The sequence below is a fragment of the Trachemys scripta genome, chromosome 6 (assembly GCF_013100865.1).
Source record: "Trachemys scripta elegans isolate TJP31775 chromosome 6, CAS_Tse_1.0, whole genome shotgun sequence".
NCBI classification, from domain to species: Eukaryota; Metazoa; Chordata; order Testudines; family Emydidae; genus Trachemys; species Trachemys scripta.
In genome coordinates, this window is record NC_048303.1 from 77,197,174 (window position 1) to 77,220,032 (window position 22,859).

General features: G+C 39.7%; 1 protein-coding gene across 1 annotated transcript; it reads left to right on the plus strand.

Annotated features, from left to right (window-relative positions):
- Positions 1-800: 800 nt before the first annotated feature.
- Positions 801-21,801, plus strand: ISOC1 (isochorismatase domain containing 1). Its single transcript, XM_034774146.1, has 5 exons — positions 801-1,475; positions 14,958-15,077; positions 15,264-15,467; positions 15,822-15,938; positions 20,439-21,801. Exons 1-5 carry the CDS (start codon positions 1,038-1,040, stop codon positions 20,583-20,585), a joined length of 1,026 nt encoding a protein of 341 aa, XP_034630037.1. The 5' UTR covers positions 801-1,037; the 3' UTR covers positions 20,586-21,801.
- The last annotated feature ends 1,058 nt before the right edge of the window (positions 21,802-22,859 follow it).

A 22,859-nucleotide genomic window follows, 5' to 3' on the forward strand; every position in this document is an offset into this window, starting at 1 on the left:
TCATCTTTACTGGCTGGTAATGAGATCTAATGCCTACAGCACTCCATAGGATGTGTTCACTCCATGAAATACCTTTATCCATTTGAAGTAATTACCAAATAGGAATAGTCTCAAAGAATTATAAGGTGTTTCTAAGGCCTAAATTGACTTTTAGGCACTACCAATAAGTGCTAGATATAGGCCACCACCAGTATGCAGACATGCCAAACCCACAGAACAGAAAAAAAACAAAACAAAACAGAAATTGGGCTTATTTTTGGCTTAATTGACTTGTGAGTTGCTAGTTTTGGCTTGTAGCTTCTTTTCTTTCATCTGCTCCCGGCCAGCAGGGGAAACGGGGGTAAAGAGTCAGGGATGCACAGTGGGCCCACCACAGTCCCAGACTGCAGACCCTGGGGATCTAGTCACTTAGTGTTGGGGTTCTTAGAGATTGGCTTGTTTTGGCCTTGTTTTTTGGCTTATTGTAAAAGTTGCTGTGCTTATTTACTGTGTGAAAGTTGGCAACTCTACAAGCACAGGGCAGTCAGTGCTGGCAGCAATTCCAGATTAGTCTTTTAACAGCGCCTATGGCTAACTGGTAAGGGGCATCCACCCTTCTCAGCGGCAGCCCGAGAGCCACGAACATCCCCTCTGGTTACTGGGTCTTTAACAACCACGGCTGTAGAGTGCCTGGCTAAGGCGCCCCACGGGAAGGGTGACAGGAACCGCTGTGCTGCGGCTGTCTCACAGAGCCCGGCCCTCTCCGTGCTAATGGTGGGGCCCGGTACTGCACTCGGGTCCGGGACCGCGGCTTGGATGCCGGGGCAGCCCAGCTGAGGCGAGTGCGGCGTCGCTGCAGCCTCTGCGCCAGGGGAGCCTCTCGCAGGCTCGGGGGCCGTGCAGCGGTAGGGCAGCCTCAGCAGCTGGGCGTCGCGGCCAAGCCAGACAGGGGCCTCGGCTCCTCCTAGCAGGCTGGGAGCGAGCGGGCTGAGGGTGAAGGGCCCTAGGGCCGGGGTAGACGCAGCTGGGCTGGGAGCGGGGCACCAGGGCCGGGCCTCATGGTGAGGAGGCGGAGCAGGAGCCGGGATTGGGGGCCGCCCGTCTGCCCGGGGGGCGGGAGTGGCTGGCGGAGCAGCAGTAGCGGCGGCTTGGGCCGCAGGGAGGCGCCTGAGCGGCTGCCCCTGAACATGGCGGCGGCGGCGGCGGCTGCTTCTCCCGCGGGTGGCGGGGGCTGCTGCCCGGCCGGGCCCGGCGGCGGCTCGGTGCCCGTGCTCTTCTGCTTCTCGGTCTTCGCCCGGCCCTCGACCGTGCCGCACGGCGCCGGCTACGAGCTGCTGATCCAGAAGTTCCTGAGCCTCTACGGGGACCAGCTCGACATGCACCGCAAGTTCGTGGTGCAGCTCTTCGCCGAGGAGTGGAGCCAGTACATCGACCTGCCCAAGGGCTTCGTGGTCAGCGAGCGCTGCAAAGTGCGCCTGGTGCCGTTGCAGATACAGGTGAGACCCACCCCCGCTAGGGCCAACTCCCGTCCCACAGCTTCCCGCCCTCTCTGTGCCTGTCTAGCTCGGAGTTACGGGCTCCCTGGAGCACGCGGGGGTGACACTCACTCTCTGAGGTGCACGCCTCCCACACTGTCTGCATGAATACACTCCCTGCATCTCTCAGCTTGCAGGGGCCCCGCTTTGGGTTCCCCCTCACCGCCCATTCCTTTAAAGACTTTCCCGCTTCAGGTCTCCTTAAAGCCCCCCCCCCCCCCCCGGTGCTGGTGCTGGTGCTGGTGCTGGGGGTGTGGCAGCACCCCCTGGCTTGAAGTGGTTTCCATTATATACAAGCTTCACAGTTTTGTTCAATGGCTTTTAGCACCCCCCACTATAAAAATTGTTCCAATGCCCTTCCTGCCAGCCACCTCTCTCTCAGGCACACACCCCTTTTCACACCCACTGTCTGCTTCTCTCTAAAGTCCACATACGCTGTTGAAACCCCCTCCTGTAGCCACCTCCTCTTATGTAACCTGCTCTAAAATTTCTTTTGGAAAATTAAGGTTGAAGGAATATAATCCCAATTTCTCTTAACATGCATACATAGAATTCTATGTCCATTTGTGACCAGAGTTTAGGAATACAATTTATTAGCTCTTATCACTTTTATTGTTGCCCAAACAGTTAAATGACAAATATAGTTATCCTCAAGAAATCTGAGCTTCCACATGTTGCAATAAATGTCTTTGTTTTAAAAATGACATAATATAGAATACAGGTTATAAAAATGATTGCATAGCAGTATCTGAGAGTGCCATGTTTCCTGACAGTCTTTTAAATTGTAATAATGATTTGCAATGTCTGAGGGAAACTTCAGTGCAGAGTAAAAAAAGGGATTAGGCAAAATCTAAATCCATGAGGAAGCAATACAACAAACCTACATTTTATATTATACTGATGCATTTATATTATTAAGCCCGTAACCTAATGCACTTCACAGAAACACATGTATCTTACAGCCACCCTTGAATCTTGGTTTTATATTTAATGAATCAGACCATATTTTCCCCAAAGGTGGTACAATACATAAAACAGTAAACATTTGTCATTTGAAATAGACAACCTGTGCAATCTTTCTTTCAACTAAATTTGTGCTAAGGTGGAATTGAGGTTGGGGTCAGGGTTCAACATTGAAAACAAAGATTAATTTTTAATTACAAATTTTATTGTGCCAGAACTTTGTACCATGCACTACATGTCCCCAGTTTTATATTCAGTCCTGCTTCTGATAACACTGCTCTACAGCCAAAATGCTTCTGAAATAAATGTAGTCAAACTTTATTAATTCTGGGTCACTGAGAACGAAAATGATGCTTAAAATTGTTGATTGGCTCTAGTTTTCAAGATATGCTAATGGGTCAGTATATATGACCCTTGACTTGGGAATGGCGGAGGAGAAGTGAGTTATAAAGGGAAGGGATCTCAATTTAAACCAGAAATAACTAAAATACATCTTTGACTGGATCTATGAATAAATCTATGACTGGGTTTGGACCATACTTGCTTTTTAGGCAAAACAATGAATGATGCAATCTGAAGCTGGTTTTGCGTCATACATGATATGAATTGCATCATGTTATTCCTAGAAGTCATGGATGATGCAATCATAACGAAGCTTACATCACTCTGCTGAACAAATTGCCCTATATCAACTCTAGAAATCATACAGTGTCGTGCTCTCTTATTTGTCAGTGTTTGATTTTGCAAAGGGACACATTTCTGTTTAGCCAAAGTGAGCAGAGATGCCTCGTACTTGTGTGAACAGTGCAGATAACTTCTGCTATGTTTGTGATGAAGTGACTTTTGCATCACAAAAGCGCAGTATAACCACTATGGTTAAGAAAGCCTATCACCTTTATTTTGGCTGCAAAATTGGAGATCAGGACAAGAGGTGGGCCCCACACATATGCTGCAACACTTGTGCAACAAATTTTCGCCAGTGGTTGAACAGGAAAAGGAAATCTATGCCTTTTGCAGTGCCAATGATTTGGAGAGAGCCAACAGATCATACCAGCAATTGTTACTTCTGCATGGTGCCTCCAGTTGGGAAAGGTGTATCGAAGAAGAAAAAGTGGACTGTGCATTATCCAAACATTCCATCAGCTATACGCCCAGTACCCCATGGAGAAGGACTGCCGGTTCCTGATGCACCAGAATCATTCTCACTTGAGTCAGACGAGGAAGAGGATGAAACTTCTGGTCCTGAACCATCAATGTCACAGGACCCACATTTTCTCCCATCCTCCTCCTCTGAACCACTCCTCACAACACAAGGTGAACTGAATGACCTTGTCAGGGATTTGGAACTACCCAAGAGTAAGGCAGAGCTGTTGGGCTCCAGACTACAGCAGTGGAATCTCCTGGTAGGTGATGTTAGGGTTTCCATGTTCCGTGACCGTCAAAAGGATCTTGTCCCATTCTTCTTCATGGAAGGTGATCTTGTAGCCTGCAACAACATCGATGGTGTGATGGCAGCCCTCACGATCCAGATGAGTGGAGACTGTTCATTGATTCATCGAAGACGACTCTTAAAGCTGTTTTACTGCATAATGGCAATATTATGCCATCCGTTCCAGTTGGTCATGCAGTCCATATGAAGGAAACCTGTTACAACATGAAACAACTTTTGAGGTGCATAAACTATGACCAACATCAGTGGCAGCTTTGTGGCGATTTGAAGGTTGTTGCTCTCTTGCTTGATCTGCAGACTGGATACACAAAGTACTGCTGTTTTCTCTGCGAGTGGGATAGTCGTGCAAGAGATTCCCACTACATCAAGAAAGATTGGCCACTCCGACAGTCATTGGAGCCTGGGAGGAAAAGTGTTCAGCATCCACCATTTGTTGAATCAAGGAAGATTTTGTTACCGCCCTTACACATCAAGCTGGGTCTGATGAAGAACTTTGTCAAGGCCATTGACAAAACACAAGCAGCTTTCAAGGATCTCCGTGGAAAATTTCCAAGGTTAAGTGAAGCGAAGATAAAGGAAGGTGTCTTTGTTGGTCCTCAGATTCGTGAACTTCTTTGAGATGATGCATTTGACCATGCACTGCATGGCAAGGAAAAGACGGCATGGAAAGCCTTCCAATTAGTGGCAATAAATTTTCTCAGAAACAACAAGGCAGACAACTACAGGTTGTTGGTGGAAAACCTCCTCAAGGCATAGAAAAGCCTTGGTTGCAACTTGTCACTAAAGATACATTTTTTGCACTCTCATCTAGATTTTTTCCCACCAAACTGCGGAGCAGTGAGCGACGAGCACGGCGAGCGATTTTACCAGGACATTGCAACAATGGAGAAACGCTATCAGGGCAAATGGAGCCCATCAATGCTTGCAGACTATTGCTGGACAGCGAGAAGAGATGCTGCATTTAATGAATACAAGAGACAAGACAAGAAGCGCCGAGTAGACACTGAATAGGACTAAACTATGTACATAATAGTTTTTGCCTTTTGTTTCATAATAAATTTTATTTATATAACCCTTTTGCTGATTTTTAAAGTGTTACATAAACAGAACAGGTGAAATATTATCATGAAAAGACCTAGGTTTACAATTTATGATTAAAACTCTACTGTCTACACAATGTACATAGACATAAAATGTAAAAACTTAAATATCTTAGGAACAGTAGCCAATCAGTTGTTTTAATTGTCATATTTGAATTCAGCACATCAAAATACATAATAAATAGCACATTTTATCTCTGAAGCAGACGACTTCTCAAAAATTGTAGACCAGTGTAAGTTATAGGATAGTAACTCACTGGTTTCATGGCAGACTGCTAGACAGATATAGTACATGTTTTTCATAGTAAGATATCTTCATGCATACCATAGATTTATGCCAGTCGTGCTGTAATGACTGCATTCAGAACAGAATTGCCTTACTTTTCCCTTTTTCCAGTTTAGGGGGTTTTAAAACGTCAACTATTTTTCAATAATGAAAATGTGAATTTTATATGGAGAGGAATGTTCAGGTTTTAGCTGTAGTCAATTAATTTTCCTCTGTCAGGCAGAAATTCTGGATGAGTTGGAAATACAATGTAAAAAATGAATAATTTTTATTATTCGGAATACGGCTATTCTTTGTATCACCAGACAATACTTATTGGAATGTTATTCATAAATTAGCCTTAATAATAGAGTCCTGTGCCCTAGCAGGTTATCAGGTCAGACTCCCTCTACCGCAGTGGCTCTCAAACTTTCCAGATTACTGTACCCCTATCAGGAGTCTGATTTGTCTTGCATACCCCCAAATTTCACCTCACTTGAAGACGACTTGCTTACAAAGTCAGACTTAAAAATACAAATAGTGTCACGGTATACTATTACTGAAAAATGGCTTACTTGTTTTTACCATATAATTATAAAATAAATGAATTGGAATATAAATATTGTACTTACATTTCATAGTATAAAGACCAATATAAACAAGTCATTGTCTGTATGAAATTTTAGTTTGTACTGACTTTGCTAATGCTTTTTTATGTAGCCTGCTGTAAAACTACGCAAATATCTAGATGAGTTGATGTATCCCCAGGGGTACACATACCCCTGGTTGAGAACCACTGCTTTACCTAGTAAATACTGTTCCCTACACCCAGAATGTTATGCATTTTTGGTATTTCCTTTAGTCATGTGTCAGAGACCCCTCTTAGTATCTGTTCTTTGTCTAATTAGATTTACCAAGTCTCCCAAGGAAGTGATGGAAACCTCATCATTTGATATAGTCAAACCTAGGCAAGAAAACATACTATGTGGAACAAACATTAACAGAAGGAATGTCTAGAGTTCTAAATTATTTTCCATCCCCAAATTTACTGTATGTTTGGGGATAGAAAAAGACTTCAGTCATAAGAACAGCCATACTGGGTCAGACCAAAGGTCCATTCAGCCTAGTATCTTGTCTACCGACAGTGGCCAATGCCGGGTACCCCAGAGGGAGTGAACCTAACAGGTAATGATCAAGTGATCGCTCTCCTGCCATCCATCTCCACCCTCTGACAAACAGAGGCTGGGGACACCATTCCTTACCCATCCTGGCTAATAGCCATTAATGGACTTAACCTCCATGAATTTATCTGTTATAACCCTGTGATAGTCCTAGCCTTCACAACCTCCTCAGGCAAGGAGTTCCACCATTGACTGTGTGCTGTATGAAGAAGAACGTCCTTTTATTTGTTTTAAACCTGCTGCCCATTAATTTCATTTGGTGGCCCCTAGTTCTTATATTATGGGAACAAGTAAATAACTTTTCCTTATTCACTTTCTCCACATCACTCATGATTTCATATTGTTATACCAATAGAATAAAAACCAGCAGGATCTTATTAAGAGGGATAAGGCAAAGATGCCACATTTATTGTAAATATACTGATAAAGCAAAAGATAAAAGTAAACAACGTTGTTTGACTACTTATTTCTTATACATACACACATACATATATATATATATAGAGAGAGAGAGAGAGAGAGAGAGATTCATTCACACAATCATTCATTCAAGTTCTGTATAGGTGTTATAGTTACCAGCCTAGAAGTTGCTCATGCCAAGTTACTGGCCAGGTATCTTGGTCATGAGGATGGAGCCGAGTCTGTGTCAGGTGCACCTGATGCTCCTGGAGGCTGGCAGCAGAACCAGAGACTCAAAGTCATCAGTCTTTAGAGTCCATTCTTATAGGAATTAGTTCCTATGTTAGTCTATGGGAGCTGTTTCATCCTGCTGTTGCTGACTCAATCAGCAGATGGCACATTCCTGTCCAAAGTGGCACATTCCTGGTGGCTCCACACTGTCCAAAGTTTGTGTTTCTCATCCTTCCAGGTGATTGGGTGGGTCCCAGTTTACCCTCCGGGGGTTTCTGGTCATCCACTTGACACATTCTTCGGCCGATGGATACTCCTTTTCTAGGCTGGCACCTCCCTAACCATCCATGTATATCAAGCATTCATCAGCATACATTCCATCCCTTAACCATATTTTAATTTACTGTCTCCACCACTTTCAGAGTGTGTGCTAATTCATTTGAGACTCCCGGCCCTTTAATCACAGAGGGTGGGGGTCTGTCCTAGGAGCCATTGAATGAAGTGAGAGTCACTTAACAGCTTATAGTGTTTGTTTACATTGTATAACAAAGTCAGTTAACTTGTTTGTAAGTTTTACATACCCTGTTTCCCCGAAAATAAGACATCCTCCGAAAATAAGGCCTACTTACAGTTTTGCCTCTCGTTGTAATATAAGGCATCCCCCCGATAAGAAGACCTCCCCGATAATAAGGCATCCACCGATAATAAGGCATTTTTCATTTCTGAAAAATAAGACATCCCCTGAAAATAAGACCTAGCGCATCTTTGGGAGCAAAAATTAATATAAGACACTGTCTTATTTTCGGGGAAACAGGGTAGTAGTCACAGGATAGATATAATCAACGGTTTCTACAGACAGTAGCTTACAAGTTTTAACAGAAGACCCAAGAGATTTTTGTACTTGGTGAAACTGTTGGATTTTAAAGTGTGAGGGCCAAATTATGAGGGGGTCACTGTCTCTTGGGGGAATCACTGTTAGTTCCTTCTTTAATATCCCTACAATATACCTCTATCATATCCCCCCTTAGTCTCCTCTTTTCCAAGCTGAAAAGTCCTAGCCTCTTTAATCTCTCTTCATATGGGACCATTCCAAACCCCTAATCATTTTAGTTGCCCTTTTCTGGACTTTTTCTAATGCCAGTGTATCTTTTTTAAGATGAGGAGACCACATCTGTACGCAGTATTCAAGATGTGGGTGTACCATCGATTTATATAAGGGCAATAATATATTCTCCGTCTTATTCTCTATCCCTTTTTTAATGATTCCTAATATCCTGTTTGCTTTTTTGACTGCTACTGCACACTGTGTAGAGTCTTCAGAGAACTATCCACGATGACTCCAAGATCTCTTTCCTGATTAGTTGTAGCTAAATTAGCTCCCATGTATGTATAGTTGGGGTTATTTTTTCAAATGTGCATTACTTTACATTTATCCACATTAAATTTCATTTGCCATTTTGTTGCCCAGTCACTTAGTTTTGTGAGATCTTTTTGAAGTTCTTCACAGTCTACTTTGGTCTTAACTATCTTGAGCAGTCATCTAGCCATTGTTAATTTAAAGTGACATTATACTGCTGAGTTGAAAAGATGAGGTCCTTTCCATGAAACTGAACAATGAGGTCTTTCTGTTTAAATTGAGTTAAACAAAATAGGCAGCTATATGGTGACAAGAAAAATACAGGATTTTAAGATTTGTTTAAATAATTTAAGGTGGCATTAATGACACAGATAAGACTCCCTTCCCCACAAGTACAGGCCTCACTTCTGCAAAGACTTCTGCTGGTTGCACCTTGTGTTGAAACCATTGACTGCAGTGGGATCCCCCACACCCACTTCTTAGCGGGGCCAGGCCATATCTTTTATCTTGAACTTGACATCCCTGCACACATCTCTTTGAAGAACTGGGCCATAATTTTTATCTTGACCTCGAAGAGTCAGTATTGTGAAATCTGGTAATACATTCTTGTTAAACCTCATATACATCTTATTCAGTTTTAGTCTAATGCAAACTTTCCAAATGCTGTCATAATGTGGATCACATTTTAGTACAGTAGCAGTCTCCTGGGCAGCCTGCCCTCTTATTGGTGATGCCATTACATCTCTGAGGTTTTTCATGTAATTGTTTAGATGAAAAGGTAAAATTAGAGCAGTCTTTAATGTATCTTAGCTGTTTCTGAAAGTAATTTAGCAACTGGTAATGAAACATCACCATGTGACCAGCCAGCTCTGCTTGAACCACCAGCCAGTGCTCCCAGATCACACAGGTTGGGAACCTCTGGTCTAATACAATCACAATTACATGTTTGAGGCCTGGTCTATACTACCCGCCTGAATCGGCGGGTAGAAATCGACCTCTCAGGGATCGATTTATCGCGTCCCGTCGGGACGCGACAATCGATCCCCGAATCGGCGCTCTAACTCCACCAGCGGAGGTGGTAGTAAGCGCCGCCGACAAAAAGCGGCAGAAGTCGATTTTGCCGCCGTCCTCACAACGGGGTAAGTCGGCTGTAATACGTCGAATTCAGCTACGCTATTCACGTAGCTGAATTTGCGTATCTTAAATCGACTCCCCGCTGTAGTGTAGATGTACCCTTAGATTAACTAGGAAACACAAGACAAAGAAAAAAGTCCCTCATCAGCATGAGTGCGATAGGTGTCTAGTGCAGTGGTTCCCAAACTTTAACAACCTGTGAACCCCTTTCACTAAAATGTCAAGTATCGCGAACCCCCTCCTAAAAATAAATATTTCCAGGGATTTTCTCCTTTACCTGAGTATAAATTATAAAAGCAGTGATCTCAGAAATATAAAACTTGTTTTTGTGACGTGCTTATTACACACTATTTCTTATTAATTATTATTTATCGTGTTAGTATTTTTATTACATTATGAAAACAGCAATACTCATCCAAGATCTCACTTTTGTAGCTTGTATTGCTTTGAATAAGCCTGTTATAAGACAAGGCTCCTATGTTTCATCAAGGAGTATCAGATGTGAAAAGCATGAAGGGATTTAAGAAGCCAACTCAAAGAGTTCCTCCCACACAAACATTTAGGTCTTGAGCAGTCCAGGCAAACAACGCACGTTACAACAAAGCTTAAACTTGTTCTTCATAATAATTTTGAAAACAATACTAGCTGCCTATTCATTTTAAAAACAGCCAAAAATATCCACCTCCCTTTCTATTTCTTATAAGGAGTCTTGAAGTTACAATCTCCTCAGTGTGATAGATATGCTTGCTTTGATCTGCTTAGCTCTTGGAAGTCCAGGGGCTCTAGGCTGCTGGCCCCATGCTTCCCGAGGTACCTAGGGACAGCTCTGGCCGCCATTAGGGATTTTTTTTCCTGAGAACCCCCTGTAACATTTTACGAACCCCAGTTTGGGAACCACTGGTCTAGTGCAACCACCCTCCCTAATTTATTTTAATAAAACAACTTTAGAAAAACCCCAATAACAACAAATGGCTGACTCCTTAACTTGTATAGTTTTATCATATGCATTGCCTAATCATCAGCCAATCAGATACCTCTTTCCATAAGCTCATTGTAATTGTGATAGACATTTAGACATGGGGAGTGGAAGAGAAATTTGATTACTATACCAATTAATGCTCAAAAAGGGACAACACTGCATTGTTTCTTTTACTGAAATATTCAATTCCTTCCCACATCTCTCCGAAGTTCAGAAGGGTTGTAAACTCACTCTGCATTAATTTTGTCTCTGCATGTTCTGTTCTGAAAGCTACTTTACACACTTCAGATTAGGATATGTCTATCAGGGAAACTTGCACTGGTGTACTTACACTGGTATACATACACTGATGTAAATTCCTAATGTAGACATGCTGCATTGATGCAAAATGTGGCGTCAGCCAGTCAAATTCTTAATTGTCTGCCAGTGGTTATACATAAGGCTGCAAGTATGTCACGGAAGTTGTGGATTCTGTGACCTCCGTGACTTCTGCAGCGGGCTACCAAGTCGGGCAGCCCCTGGGTCAGCAACAGCAGTTTGGGTGTGTGGGCTCAGGGCTAGGGGCAGGGGGTTGGGAGTGTGGGGGAACATTTACCTCAGGGTGGAGGGCTCTCACTGTCATGGCCCAGCAGCTCCTAGGTGGTAGAGGGGCTGGAGAGGGGGCCTCCATGCTGCCTGTACCCGCAGGCCCCACCCCGCAACTCACATTGGCTGCGGTTCCCAGGCAGTGGTAGCTGCGGCAGCTGGCGCTTGTTCCCCTCCACCACCTAGGAGCTGCAGGGATGTGGAGCTGGGTAGGGAGCCCCTGCCTGCTCTGCCAACCTTCCCCCTGCCAGCTTCAATTTTTATGCTTCAATTCCCTGTCTGTAAAATGGAGCTTCTACTTCCTATTTCACAGGGAAGTTGTCAAGGTAAATTCAATAATGTTTCTATATAGTGAATATAATAATAGGAAATTAATACTTCTGTATTCAGTGAAGAATTTGCATGGTGTACAGTAAACAAAGCTTGGGACCACACATTGTATGAGGAGGAGAAAATGAAATCTTGAACAATTGTCTCATTCTCTGAGCACTGTCCATTATATGCACTGATGGATGTGGGCGTCCTGGAAGATGAAATAGTGTGACTATGCATCATACTGCCTATGCACAAGCAACCTTCATTCTGCATTTCCTGGCGTTTGGATGTTTGACTTTCCAGTTTTATAAGTGGTAATAACAGAAACAAAGTATTTATGACAGAATATTGTCACAAGAGTAATGTCTTCTGCTGGCAAAAATGTTTTGGTTTTTGCCTTGACATTTATGTGGAAACCATTATTTTGTAACATTATTCTCTTCCATCACCCAATCAAGAACTCTGCACATCACAGTGCTTTACAATACCTCAAAAATAGTCTTAAAAACTCATCATTATAGTGACCTATGTGAAATTAGCCTTCGTGTAGCCCTTAGTGTCCATTACACTACTGGTGCTATTTGCAGAGGACAAAGAGTAAATTGACATGTAAAACAAGCTATCATCTTGCTCCTACGGGTGGTCCTTCCAACTCTGCATTCCAATACAATGTGGCCAAACTTACATTGCTGCTAATCATGAAATATATGTTCAGTTGTTTGGAGGTTCCAGCCTCCATACTGTTGTATTTTAGTGCTGATAAAACATACTATTTTAAAAGCTGAACTGTAAGGAAAAAAACGCCAAACAAAATAAACTAATGAACCTTTTTAATTCTTCATTCCATCTCCTTCCTCTAATCCCCTTTAGGAATATCAGGCTCTTGCTGTTCTCTTGGTGGAGGTGGTTCCAGCAAGATCTTGAAAAGACCTGATGTCACATGACACTGTAACCTGATGCAGCTCTCTTGGCCCATCTAGAATAGCCACTTCTAGATCCCTGCCTAGAATATGGTTTAAAATGGTTAGATTATCAAGTTACACACACCTTTAAATCCTAGTCTAGACAAGACCTAAGTATTAGAGAGTAGTTGGTTTTTCAGATTCATTCAAGCTTTGGCCTCCGAGGGTATGTCTCCACGGCAGTAAAACAGCCCTACCTGGCCTGGATCAGCTATCTCAGGCCAACCATGGGAATTTTATTGCAGCATAGACATACCGTAAGACTACTATTTGTATAAAGTGTTACGTCACTGTGGACTGCACTAACACCACACATTAATTTCACAAAGGTCACCATATATTCTGTTTCTAAATCAACTTTGGGGAATCATTATACATTTAGAATATTACCATTAAGAATCAGTATATCTACCCCTGTTATGGAGAAAATTGGGGAGGGTGAGGGTCTGATGAGCTTGGCAGCGGAGGTGCTGCCCAAGTAACGTCACCATTCCTCTTACAAACATCTGGCCAAGATTCTCCAGCAAAGAGAAGGAATTGAGGACCAAACAGTCTTGATATTTCATATTTGAAAGATGAAATACAAAAATATTTAGAAAAAGCTTGAAGCAATTTTTAGAATCATAAAGAACCAGAAAAGGATGCATACACATTTTGGTTTTGCTTTGCTGTTCATCTTTACAAAAGTAAACTATATGAAAGGTTGCCCAACTATGTTTCACTATTCACAGAACAATTACTTACGCAACTATAAACTACTTTAAAATAAACCTAAAATAGTTCTATTGCACACGGTCAAAGTGTAGACTTTTATGTGTAATTCAAAATTAAAGTTACAGATTTACCTAAATGAGTGTAGCATGTTCATGGAACTAAAACAATATGGAATTCTGCATGAAATATCAAACATGAACAAGGTGTTTCCTACAGATTAGTGATACACCATTATGTAGTCTGGGACCCAAACACAGGTCACCTTTGAATTTTTATTATCTGGCATTTCCCCCTCTTCCAGATTTAAGAACGCTGCTTCTATGTTTTTACCTCAGGATCTTTATATTGAGCTTGCATTACAATTTAAACAAAATTTTTAAAAACACACATTTTTTAAAAAATATTGGAAGTAACAAAACAAATAACTTTTCCAAACATTTTACTTTCACGTGGCATTTTTTTTTCCTCATCCTTTATCTGTACTTTTGTCAATCCCAGATCTTCTGAACAGGAACCTTTTTCTTCTCCATTTGTATTATCATTTACTCTTTACTGCACTAGCACCTCAATAAAGAAATATATTTTTATGTAACTTTTTAGCTTTTTAAAAAAGAAAAGGCAAAACCAAATTATGGGCAATTGCACATGAGATGAATGAGTTTGTTTAAATAGCTTTTGAATCTTTTTAACTCCTGTGTTCAGCCATGCAATAACGAACCAATTCCTGCTACAATATATGCAGTCACAATTGAAGTAAACCTTTAAAAATGATCTTACTAGAAAGGTACAAGGTATAAAAGTAGCCAAAATAAACAATGAAAGAGAAAAATAGATACAGAAAACTGCAATATCTAAGTATACTGCATTTTTTGATTAATTGGGTTTCTTACCTAAGTCTTGAAAATATTAAAATCAACCTTTTGTATATGAGGAACTATCAAACAATCTGACTAGTGTAGTTTCCAGGTAATATTTAAATAGTTGATGACTTGCGCATTAGAAGACTTCACTGCAAGATTCTTTTAAATTTGCATTAAAAATAAATACAAAATCTATGTGAACATTAATAGTCTAGTCTTTTTCACATACATGAAAAACCTCAGTTAATTTATTTTCAGTCTAAAATCCACACAAGGGAAACTTGGGAAATTATTTTTATTTGTATTCAGCTCCACTGATGGCAGCTATGCTGGGGAGTCCCGCTATACATCTATCGCGGTGAAAGGCCCACACAAACAGGAGATATTCACTATACTGTGGAACCAAAGAAAATGAATACATACAAAGTATATAGAAAGAGAATTTTATTTTAAACTTTGTTATATTACTTTTGAGTTTTAAATTTTAACATTAGTAGGTAAAACAGTTTTGTGAGAAGTTTAATGAAGTAATGTCCCTTTAGTTGTGGTTGCAGAATTGTGTATATTTTTGTCAAAAGATCAGATCCTGTGACTAGCAGTTATATTTTAAAGTATACAAGTCTCATTGTGTATTTAAACTGGCCTGAGTGCATCTCTCACTTGATAAAACTGTGGATTCCTGTTGGTTACTGCAACACTGCTGTATGTCTGGGTCAATATTTAATTGATTGCCACATGTTAGTTTTAAAAACAAACGAACAAAATAAAAAAATCCTTAAACATCCTTTCCCCTCTAATTTTGTTGTTCTTCAGTATGCATTCAACCCACACCTTGGCAGAGTTTTTAAAAACTATTTCCCATTCCAGAAATCTCCTTATTTTTTAATAATCAGTTAAAAATGTAATTGAATTAAAACTGTGATGTTAAATCTGTATTTTTGTTTTCAGATAACTACATTAGGCAACCTGACACCTTCAAGCACTGTATTCTTCTGTTGCGATATGCAAGAAAGATTCAGACCTGCTATCAAATATTTTGGTGATATCATCAGTGTAGGACAACGATTGGTAGGTTTACTAATTTTTCTCCCCCTCCCCTCCCCCCCACTGCAGTAACGACAAAAATCTTTGCTAATTGTCATCAATGCACAGATACTACTGGTGTCTTATAGAGGCCAGATGTAAATACTATACGTTCACTCCTCTCATGCTTAAATAACTGTTTTATTCTCGTGGATTTGTTTTTCCTTGCAGGTCCAGGGTGCACGGATTTTAGGAATTCCAGTCATTGTGACAGAACAGTATCCCAAAGGCCTTGGAAGCACCGTGCAAGAAATTGATTTAACAGGAGTTAAACTTGTGCTTCCAAAAACAAAATTTTCTATGGTATTGCCAGAAGTAGAAGCTGCCTTAGCGGATATTCCTGGAGTCCGCAGTGTTGTCTTGTTTGGAGTAGAAGTATGTACTTGTTTGTTATAATACTGTATTATTACTGTAGTATGGTTGAAAATGTGTCTATATATTGATGTCTACGGAAAGCTGTGTAATAGTCCAGATACCACTTAAAGGTTAAATTGTTTGTGATCATTTCAGTTGTTCAGAGCGGATAATCTCGTAAGATACTTAGATACTTATAAATTGAGTTTACAAGGTCAGATCTTGCAATTATGCAGTTTGCATTCAAAACTCCCATTGAATTAATTAGTAATTTAATGTTTAGGAAAATTATAGGATTGATCCCTAATTTAATCTTGTACTGTAGTTCCAGGTAATCCTGTAAATACTTTTATAATGCTGGTATGTTTCTGACAGACTCACGTGTGCATCCAGCAAACAGCGTTGGAATTGGTCGGCAGAGGTGTGGAAGTTCACATTGTAGCAGATGCCACCTCATCAAGAAGTATGATGGACAGGATGTTTGCTCTTGAGGTAACATGCATAATTTAGATAGACTTTCTTCTACACCTTGGTTCTATATTTGGTTCTCTTATTGTTACAAACCATTGAGAAAGTCACAAGCATTACAGCAAGTGAATAACTCAGTGAGAGGTGTTAGTTATGTAGTCATCCACAGAATAGGTCACCAAGCAACAGGAGGGCCAGGATTTTTTTAAAAACTTAAATATTTTGGTGACGTGTCTACATGCAGAGCACTGGGTTGGGGACATCAGGTCAGAATTTGGGAGCTTCTCATGAAATGATGGACATTCTACAAACTACTGACTTTTCGTGGCCCCTTGGGTAACCTTGTAAGACCGAATTCTCTATGAAACTCTATAAAAATACTATACAACTTTTTATAGTTCAGAATGGTATTTTGCTCGGCATGCTACTGTTGTTGCCCCTTTATACTTTGAAGTGTGTTTCAGTTCTGAAGCGCTTTCTAATGTGCCAAAAAAAAAAAAAAAAGGCAGCAGCAAATTCAGTAAAACTCCTATTTGCCTCTAAGGAGCCTAAAAAGCTTTAAATTCCATATTTTTAAAAAGTTTCATTATCACAATTAGAAAAATTCTGGTATTCCAACTGAATATGTTTCAAATGTTGCAGAAGTGACAATACATAAAGCTAGAAAATTTTAAAAGTGCAGCTGCATTTCATACACAACTTCATGGTGGTTTTATGGAAAACAAGTACTCTAACTAGCTTGCAAGCTTAATTGTTGTGTTAAAAATCCAAGATGGAAAAGAGAACTGTATCTGCACTAAATATGGGAATTTTTGCTCTGGATTTTAGCAGAATAGTTGAAAATTAAACTGTTAAAATGAACAATAATTCCATAACTTTGTGCCGGTCACATAGAAGCAAAAAAGGAGTTGCACACCTTCTATGTCTAGTAAAACTTTAGAGCTTAAGGAAAGTCAACAGTATTGAGCATTTGCTAATGCAGTAACTCTGATTAAGTGCGAGCTTAATGAAATCTGCCACATAATGCATATGACGCACAAGGACTACTGTCAGCAAAATAAGTCACAGTCTCCTCTGGAAACTAATGCATTACTATTGCTTAATATGTTTAGCAAGAAAAGAACCAAAATTTTGGTGGTTTTGCTGTTGCTGTACATTTGCTTAGAACAAACAGCACATCTTTCATGTGTACATGCGCGTGCACACAAATCACAGTTCTGTGTATTGTAATAGATTTTGAATTGCCCTGGACAAGTCTTGGATTTTGTCCAGTCAAAATGGATCCATTATAATTATATAAAAAAAAGTAGATAGCTGCACTCACTCAAAACTCCTAGAAGGGCACTTCAGATAAATTAATTGGTTCTAGATAACTTTTTTTAAGGCATTTGGGGTAAATGTCTGCAGTTCTCAAAATGTAGTTCAGAAAGCACTTGCTGGTTCTTTGTGGAGAGCTGACAGTTTACATGTTACTGGCTCCTCTTCACTCCAGCCACCTCTACAAGCTTTTAGTTGTGATGAAGAGCCTATATTAGGGCAGCTGCTTAATATTATAGGGGAGAGGAATTGAATGCTGCCCCCCAGGGACCATGGCTGGGGAAATGGGGACCAGAAAACAGGAAGGCATGTACAGGAATGTTGTATGATCATGGAACTGATTGTCTTAAGATGTGCTCCATGATTTCAAAAAAATTGATAACCCCTGGTTTAGACTAAATACACCATAGGAAGAAATATTTAAAGCCTTCAATTTTTCCCCTCTTTCACTGGATTTATAGGTTAAAGTTACCTATCCCATAGGAGAGGTGGTAGACTTAATTTATTAATATGTGTTGCTTCAGATATGCTTGCAAGTCTTTGAGATCCTCTAGTAGAGGGTACTATAGAACTACAAGCTATTATGTAGATACTTTAATACAATTTGATTCTAAATTATTGGTGTACAGTGCATTTAAAATTTTCAAATTAGACCCATATACACATCAGAATGATTTTACTCTGTATAATGAGACACATTCTGGCATGAAACAGGAATAGTTCTTCACTCTATCCAATGTTAGTGTCAACCTTTTTTTCTGCTGCCCTCAGCCCTGTTTACATTCCTCCACTCTGTGCAGATTACTCCTTCCTCATGATGGGGTATATATGGTGACTGCCCTGTAACATTTAGATTCTGACCAAGGAGAATCCTGCATGAAACCTGAGTGTAGCCAGAACTGAGGAAGACCACTTTTATCCCATGGTCTCCTCTTTTGTTGTTACTTCTCATATATATACACAAATACATGTAGCCCCATTTAGAATTCAATCCTGCATGTTGAGATATTTTTGTCATCATGAAGAAAGCTCTAAAAGAAAATTGTTTTACAATAAGTTAGGTTTTTGTTATGCTTGAACAAGTATAAGTACTCAGTTAAGCAGCAAAATTTTTGAATGCTAACAAGCTATCTTGAGGGTCCTGTTAGTTTCCTCAGTTGCCGACATAAGTGGTAGTGTGTACAAGCCCTAAGGCTATGTCTACACTACAGCTTATGTCAGCAGAATGTATGTTGTTTGGAGTGTGAATAAACCACCACCTGAGTAACATAAGTTACACCAACATAAGCGACACTGTGGACAGCGCTATGTCAGTGGGAGAGCTCGTGGAAGTGGCTTTATCGTGCCAATGGGAGAGCTCTCTCCTGTTGGCATACAGTGTCTTCACCAGACACGCTGCAGCAGCGAAACTGCAGCTCTGTACATGTAGACGTGTCCTAAGTGTTTTCCCAAGACATTTAATAGCCCATTCTATGGAAAAAACAGTTCCTCCTCTTGGGCTAAAGAGGTTAATGGTTTCCTAAAAGCGATCTGCAAAGCTAATGGTTAGGTCATTTACACTTTTACTAGCCATTATAGAGAAGAGGCATATACCTTTACATATGCTACTTTCAGAACCCTTTAAGCCCACAAGATAGTGACCATTATGCCTCAACTCTTCACAAGGTGAATTTTACCCTCAGCATTTTCTTTTCTTAAAGAAATACATTTAACAGCCCACTCTCAGTTGCTGTTCTGTTTTAATGACACATGCGTTACTGACATGAACACAGATTTCAGCTATACTTCTGAAATGTAGTTCTGGTAGTGTTTTATCATTTGCATTTTTTGGATAAGGATTTTTGTTTTTTCTTTTAAGTGTGAGTGAGTCTTCTCTTTTTCCCTAGCCAGTTTTCACTCCATTCCAGCTTCCATTTGTAACTTTTTCCTACTAGTTAGTGCTCTGATAATCATTTTGGGATTTTAACAGGAGCCCCAAGTCCACCTGTTTGGTGCTTAAATTCTGCTATTTCATTTGCTGCTTGTATCTGTTTAAGTATATGACCCAGAGAAAATGTATCTGTTGTTGTTAGATACTGAACATTTCCACTGAGAAATACTCTACCAAACATTACCAGTAATGTATTTTAAAATCTTTAACTGTGCTATGCATATTCTGTTTAATTTAAAATATGTGTGACCGTCATGTGGATTAAAGTTGTTATATATGTGGAGAATGCACTGCTTTTTTGCAATTTAAGATTAAAACTTGCAGCCATGTTCTCATGCAGAAAGTATTAACTTGAAGGAAACAATCTGCATTTGTCCATTGTTTTACAAACTACATGCTTACTGCATAAGGTATGACGCTTAACTAAAAATAGTGATTTCCCTCATACAAAGATTACTACAATAATGTGGGGGATATGAATATAGGGATGCTTATCCCACAACTGCCTAATCTAGCTACCAAGGGGTAAAGATCCCAACCCCTCATAATAGGTTAGGGTACTTTTTTCCTCCACTGCTCACAATACAGGCTAAATATAAGCTTTGCATTGTTAATGAAAATTATTGCTGTCTGACTAATGTGAGTGAATTACAGTCAACAGCTAAGGCTTGTAAAAGAGTCTTCCTCTTTTACTTTCACGAGACTATACTGTGCCCTGGAACCAGCAATCTCATGAACAGGGTATTGGATAGTATCTAACAACCTCTGAAAAAGGAAATTCATCTTCAGTAGCAGCTAACTTATTTTCTTTATAATAATGCGTCTTACCTACATAGCATCTTTTATCTGAGGATCTCGAATTTTTAAAAACTGGATGAGATAAGCTTTTCAAAACCACTGTGTTGTCGGAAGGCATGTAATCCTCACTTTATGTATGGGGAAACATTCACGTAGAGGGAAGTAACATGCTTAAATTCACATAGAAGATCTGAACTGGAGAAAGAAACCCTTCTGAATACAATGCTTTAATCCAAGACTGTCCTTCCCCCTAATATTCCATAATAAAATGGAATTGACTTTCTCCTTCCCCCACCCCTCTTAATTCTCACCGGCCTCCTGGTTTTATCCTTCCCATTCATAAATACTGGGGGCAAAACAGCACAGGTTTTATTGTTTAGTGAATATTTTAAAAGTATTCTCCATTTGGTATATTGTATGTGCTTATCCCCACTTGCAAGGATCTCACCTTTTTCTGTCTCTGTTCTTTTCTCTTTTAGCGTCTCGCTCGTACTGGAATAATAGTTACCACTAGTGAGGCCATCTTGCTGCAGCTGGTAGCTGATAAAGATCATCCAAAATTCAAAGAAATTCAAAACATCATTAAGGCAAGTGCTCCAGAGTCAGGGCTCCTTTCCAAAGTATAAAAAGGGCTTTTTGAAAGAGCAGCACATTGTCATCTTTAAGGAAGAACTAAAGTTGTAAACAGACATGCGTGCACACTCTCACACCAGCTTCAGTAGAAATATAAAACTAAAAATTGGCGTATTTGTGCTTGCCTTAGAAATATTTGTCTGGGTGCCAGTGTGTTCTGTTTAATCACAGCTGTCAAAGACATTGAGTACCATGAGATGCTTTTATTGTCAGATTTATTTATTTAAAAAAAACTTAACAGAGGTGCCTGTTAGTCTGTACTGTATCCACTGATTGTTACACTTCTCCAAAAAGTGCACATTTCTGTGAAATCTCTCTTGATTGTTCACTTTGTAAAAGTGTACTGTGATATTCTGCTTCAGTTTTGTATTGATCGAGGTAAATGTGATGTGATAATATGCTTTAACTTTGTGCATAAATTAAACTATTTTAATAGAGAATTTCAATAGTATAAAATAGATGGATTACATGTTTACATTGTTTGTCTGTCTGTCTGTCTTTTAGAATAAAAGCTAAATGCTTTGCTTATTCAGTAGACAAGCCAAGTAGCTCAAGCAACAATCTAGGCTTAATTATTTTGGGTGGCTGAAGTGGACTATGTTGATTATTCCAGATTTTTGACTCCCTAATCCTGTTTTAATATTCTGTACTTCAACTACAGGTTCCAGGAAGCAATCCTGGGTCACTGCCCCTTTCAAAATTATAAAGAAATCTGTCAATTTGTTAATGAGATGATCTGAAAGATTGGTTTATAGTAATTCACAGCTAGTGGGAGACTACTAGCATTTAAAATTGAAAAAAAAAATCTTAAACTCTTTCAGTTTCAATTACTAAAGGCTAATTATTTCTAGAAATGTCCTTGGATTTTTTTTAATCCTTGTATGAGTAGATTTAATAAACTCCATCTGGTTTTTGCATTAAGCCAAGCAAGCCCTGAAAAAAATAATCAACTTTTCTAGTCTGTTGTAGACTTCTGCAGCACTGATGTTGGAATTTGATTGGAATCTAGCCTAAAAGCGTAATTTAAAAAGGGACATCTGTAACTTGTTGCTATATATTTTGTAGCTGGAACTTTAACACGATTGTTCCTCTTGAAGGCACCTTCTTCATGTTCAAATTAAAAAAATGTTACATAATGATCTCAACAAGAATGTAACTTTAGAACCTTTAAGGTGGTTTTTTGTTTGTTTTTAAGTAGATGGAAACAAAATATTGAACACTGATCTTTTGGGTATAAAACTAATTACAGTAAATGTATTGTTTGAAATGATTTATTTTCCCCACAAGATGGCTCTAAAAGAATTGTATAACCTTTATATGTTTAAAGCAAATAAAATGTTAACATTTACTGTCTCTCTTACTCTTGTGGTATTTGTGGAATGGAGAATCCTAAAAGCTATTATTTACCATAGCTCTTATTCTAGATTGTGCTGCCTGTAAAATTTCCATAGATGTCATGGAAATTTGGTGCGAAGATTAAGAGCAGAGTGTGGCCTAATAGCTTTGCTTATGTTATTGAGAACTTATTTTGTGCTCTAAAATTTGAAGAATGATCACCACTCTTGTGGCTCGAGGCAGGAAAGGGAGAAGAAAGGAAGAGTTGAAGAAGCCATTGTTCCATATCACTGACCTACTTTTACTTTATTTTTGGGGGAGGGGGGAGGGCTGCTATATTAATCATGCTGTATAGCAGAGTAAAGTCCACTTATATAAATCAACAGCTGTGTACAAAAGTACTATAAATATCTCATGAAATATTATTCTGTTTCTTCAATATTTGTACATTTATATTACCTGTGGTAGTGAGGAGGGGGAAATTTCCAACACTATCTTTTATGCATATAAATTTTTGGAGAGATGTTGCCACCTTCCAGAGCACCATATTTTATGTTGGAAACACAAGCAGGTATTTGTAGTTGATTGTTAGTAAAACCAAACCATTGGAGCCACACTGCCAGGATGAGCCACAGGGACCCTAGAACCTGAGCAGTGTCTCCTCAATCTCCAGCAGAACTCAGAGATCCATAATTTTTGTGGACTGGATCCATTGTTTGTGTGCCAGGGTTTGGGGGAAACTAAACCCTCTCCCCTTCCCACAGATATATTGGAGGAAAAACTTTTTCCCTATGAGAACTCCACAGAGATTTCCTTTCAATGGATCCCATCCCAATGATTTTACCACAAGAGAGGTCAATCAGGAATAATAAAAGAAAACACTAAAGAGGATCCTTATAAACTAATTCATATTACCAACGATGCCTATTTGT

Bases quoted from the DNA above. Each gene is read 5' to 3' on its own strand.
- ISOC1 (XM_034774146.1), top strand. From the start codon at position 1,038: ATGGTGAGGAGGCGGAGCAGGAGCCGGGATTGGGGGCCGCCCGTCTGC. The intron at 15,078-15,263 runs GTAGGTTTACTA...TTTTCCTTGCAG, and splicing joins TCAGTGTAGGACAACGATTG to GTCCAGGGTGCACGGATTTT. The intron at 15,939-20,438 runs GTAACATGCATA...TTTCTCTTTTAG, and splicing joins ACAGGATGTTTGCTCTTGAG to CGTCTCGCTCGTACTGGAAT.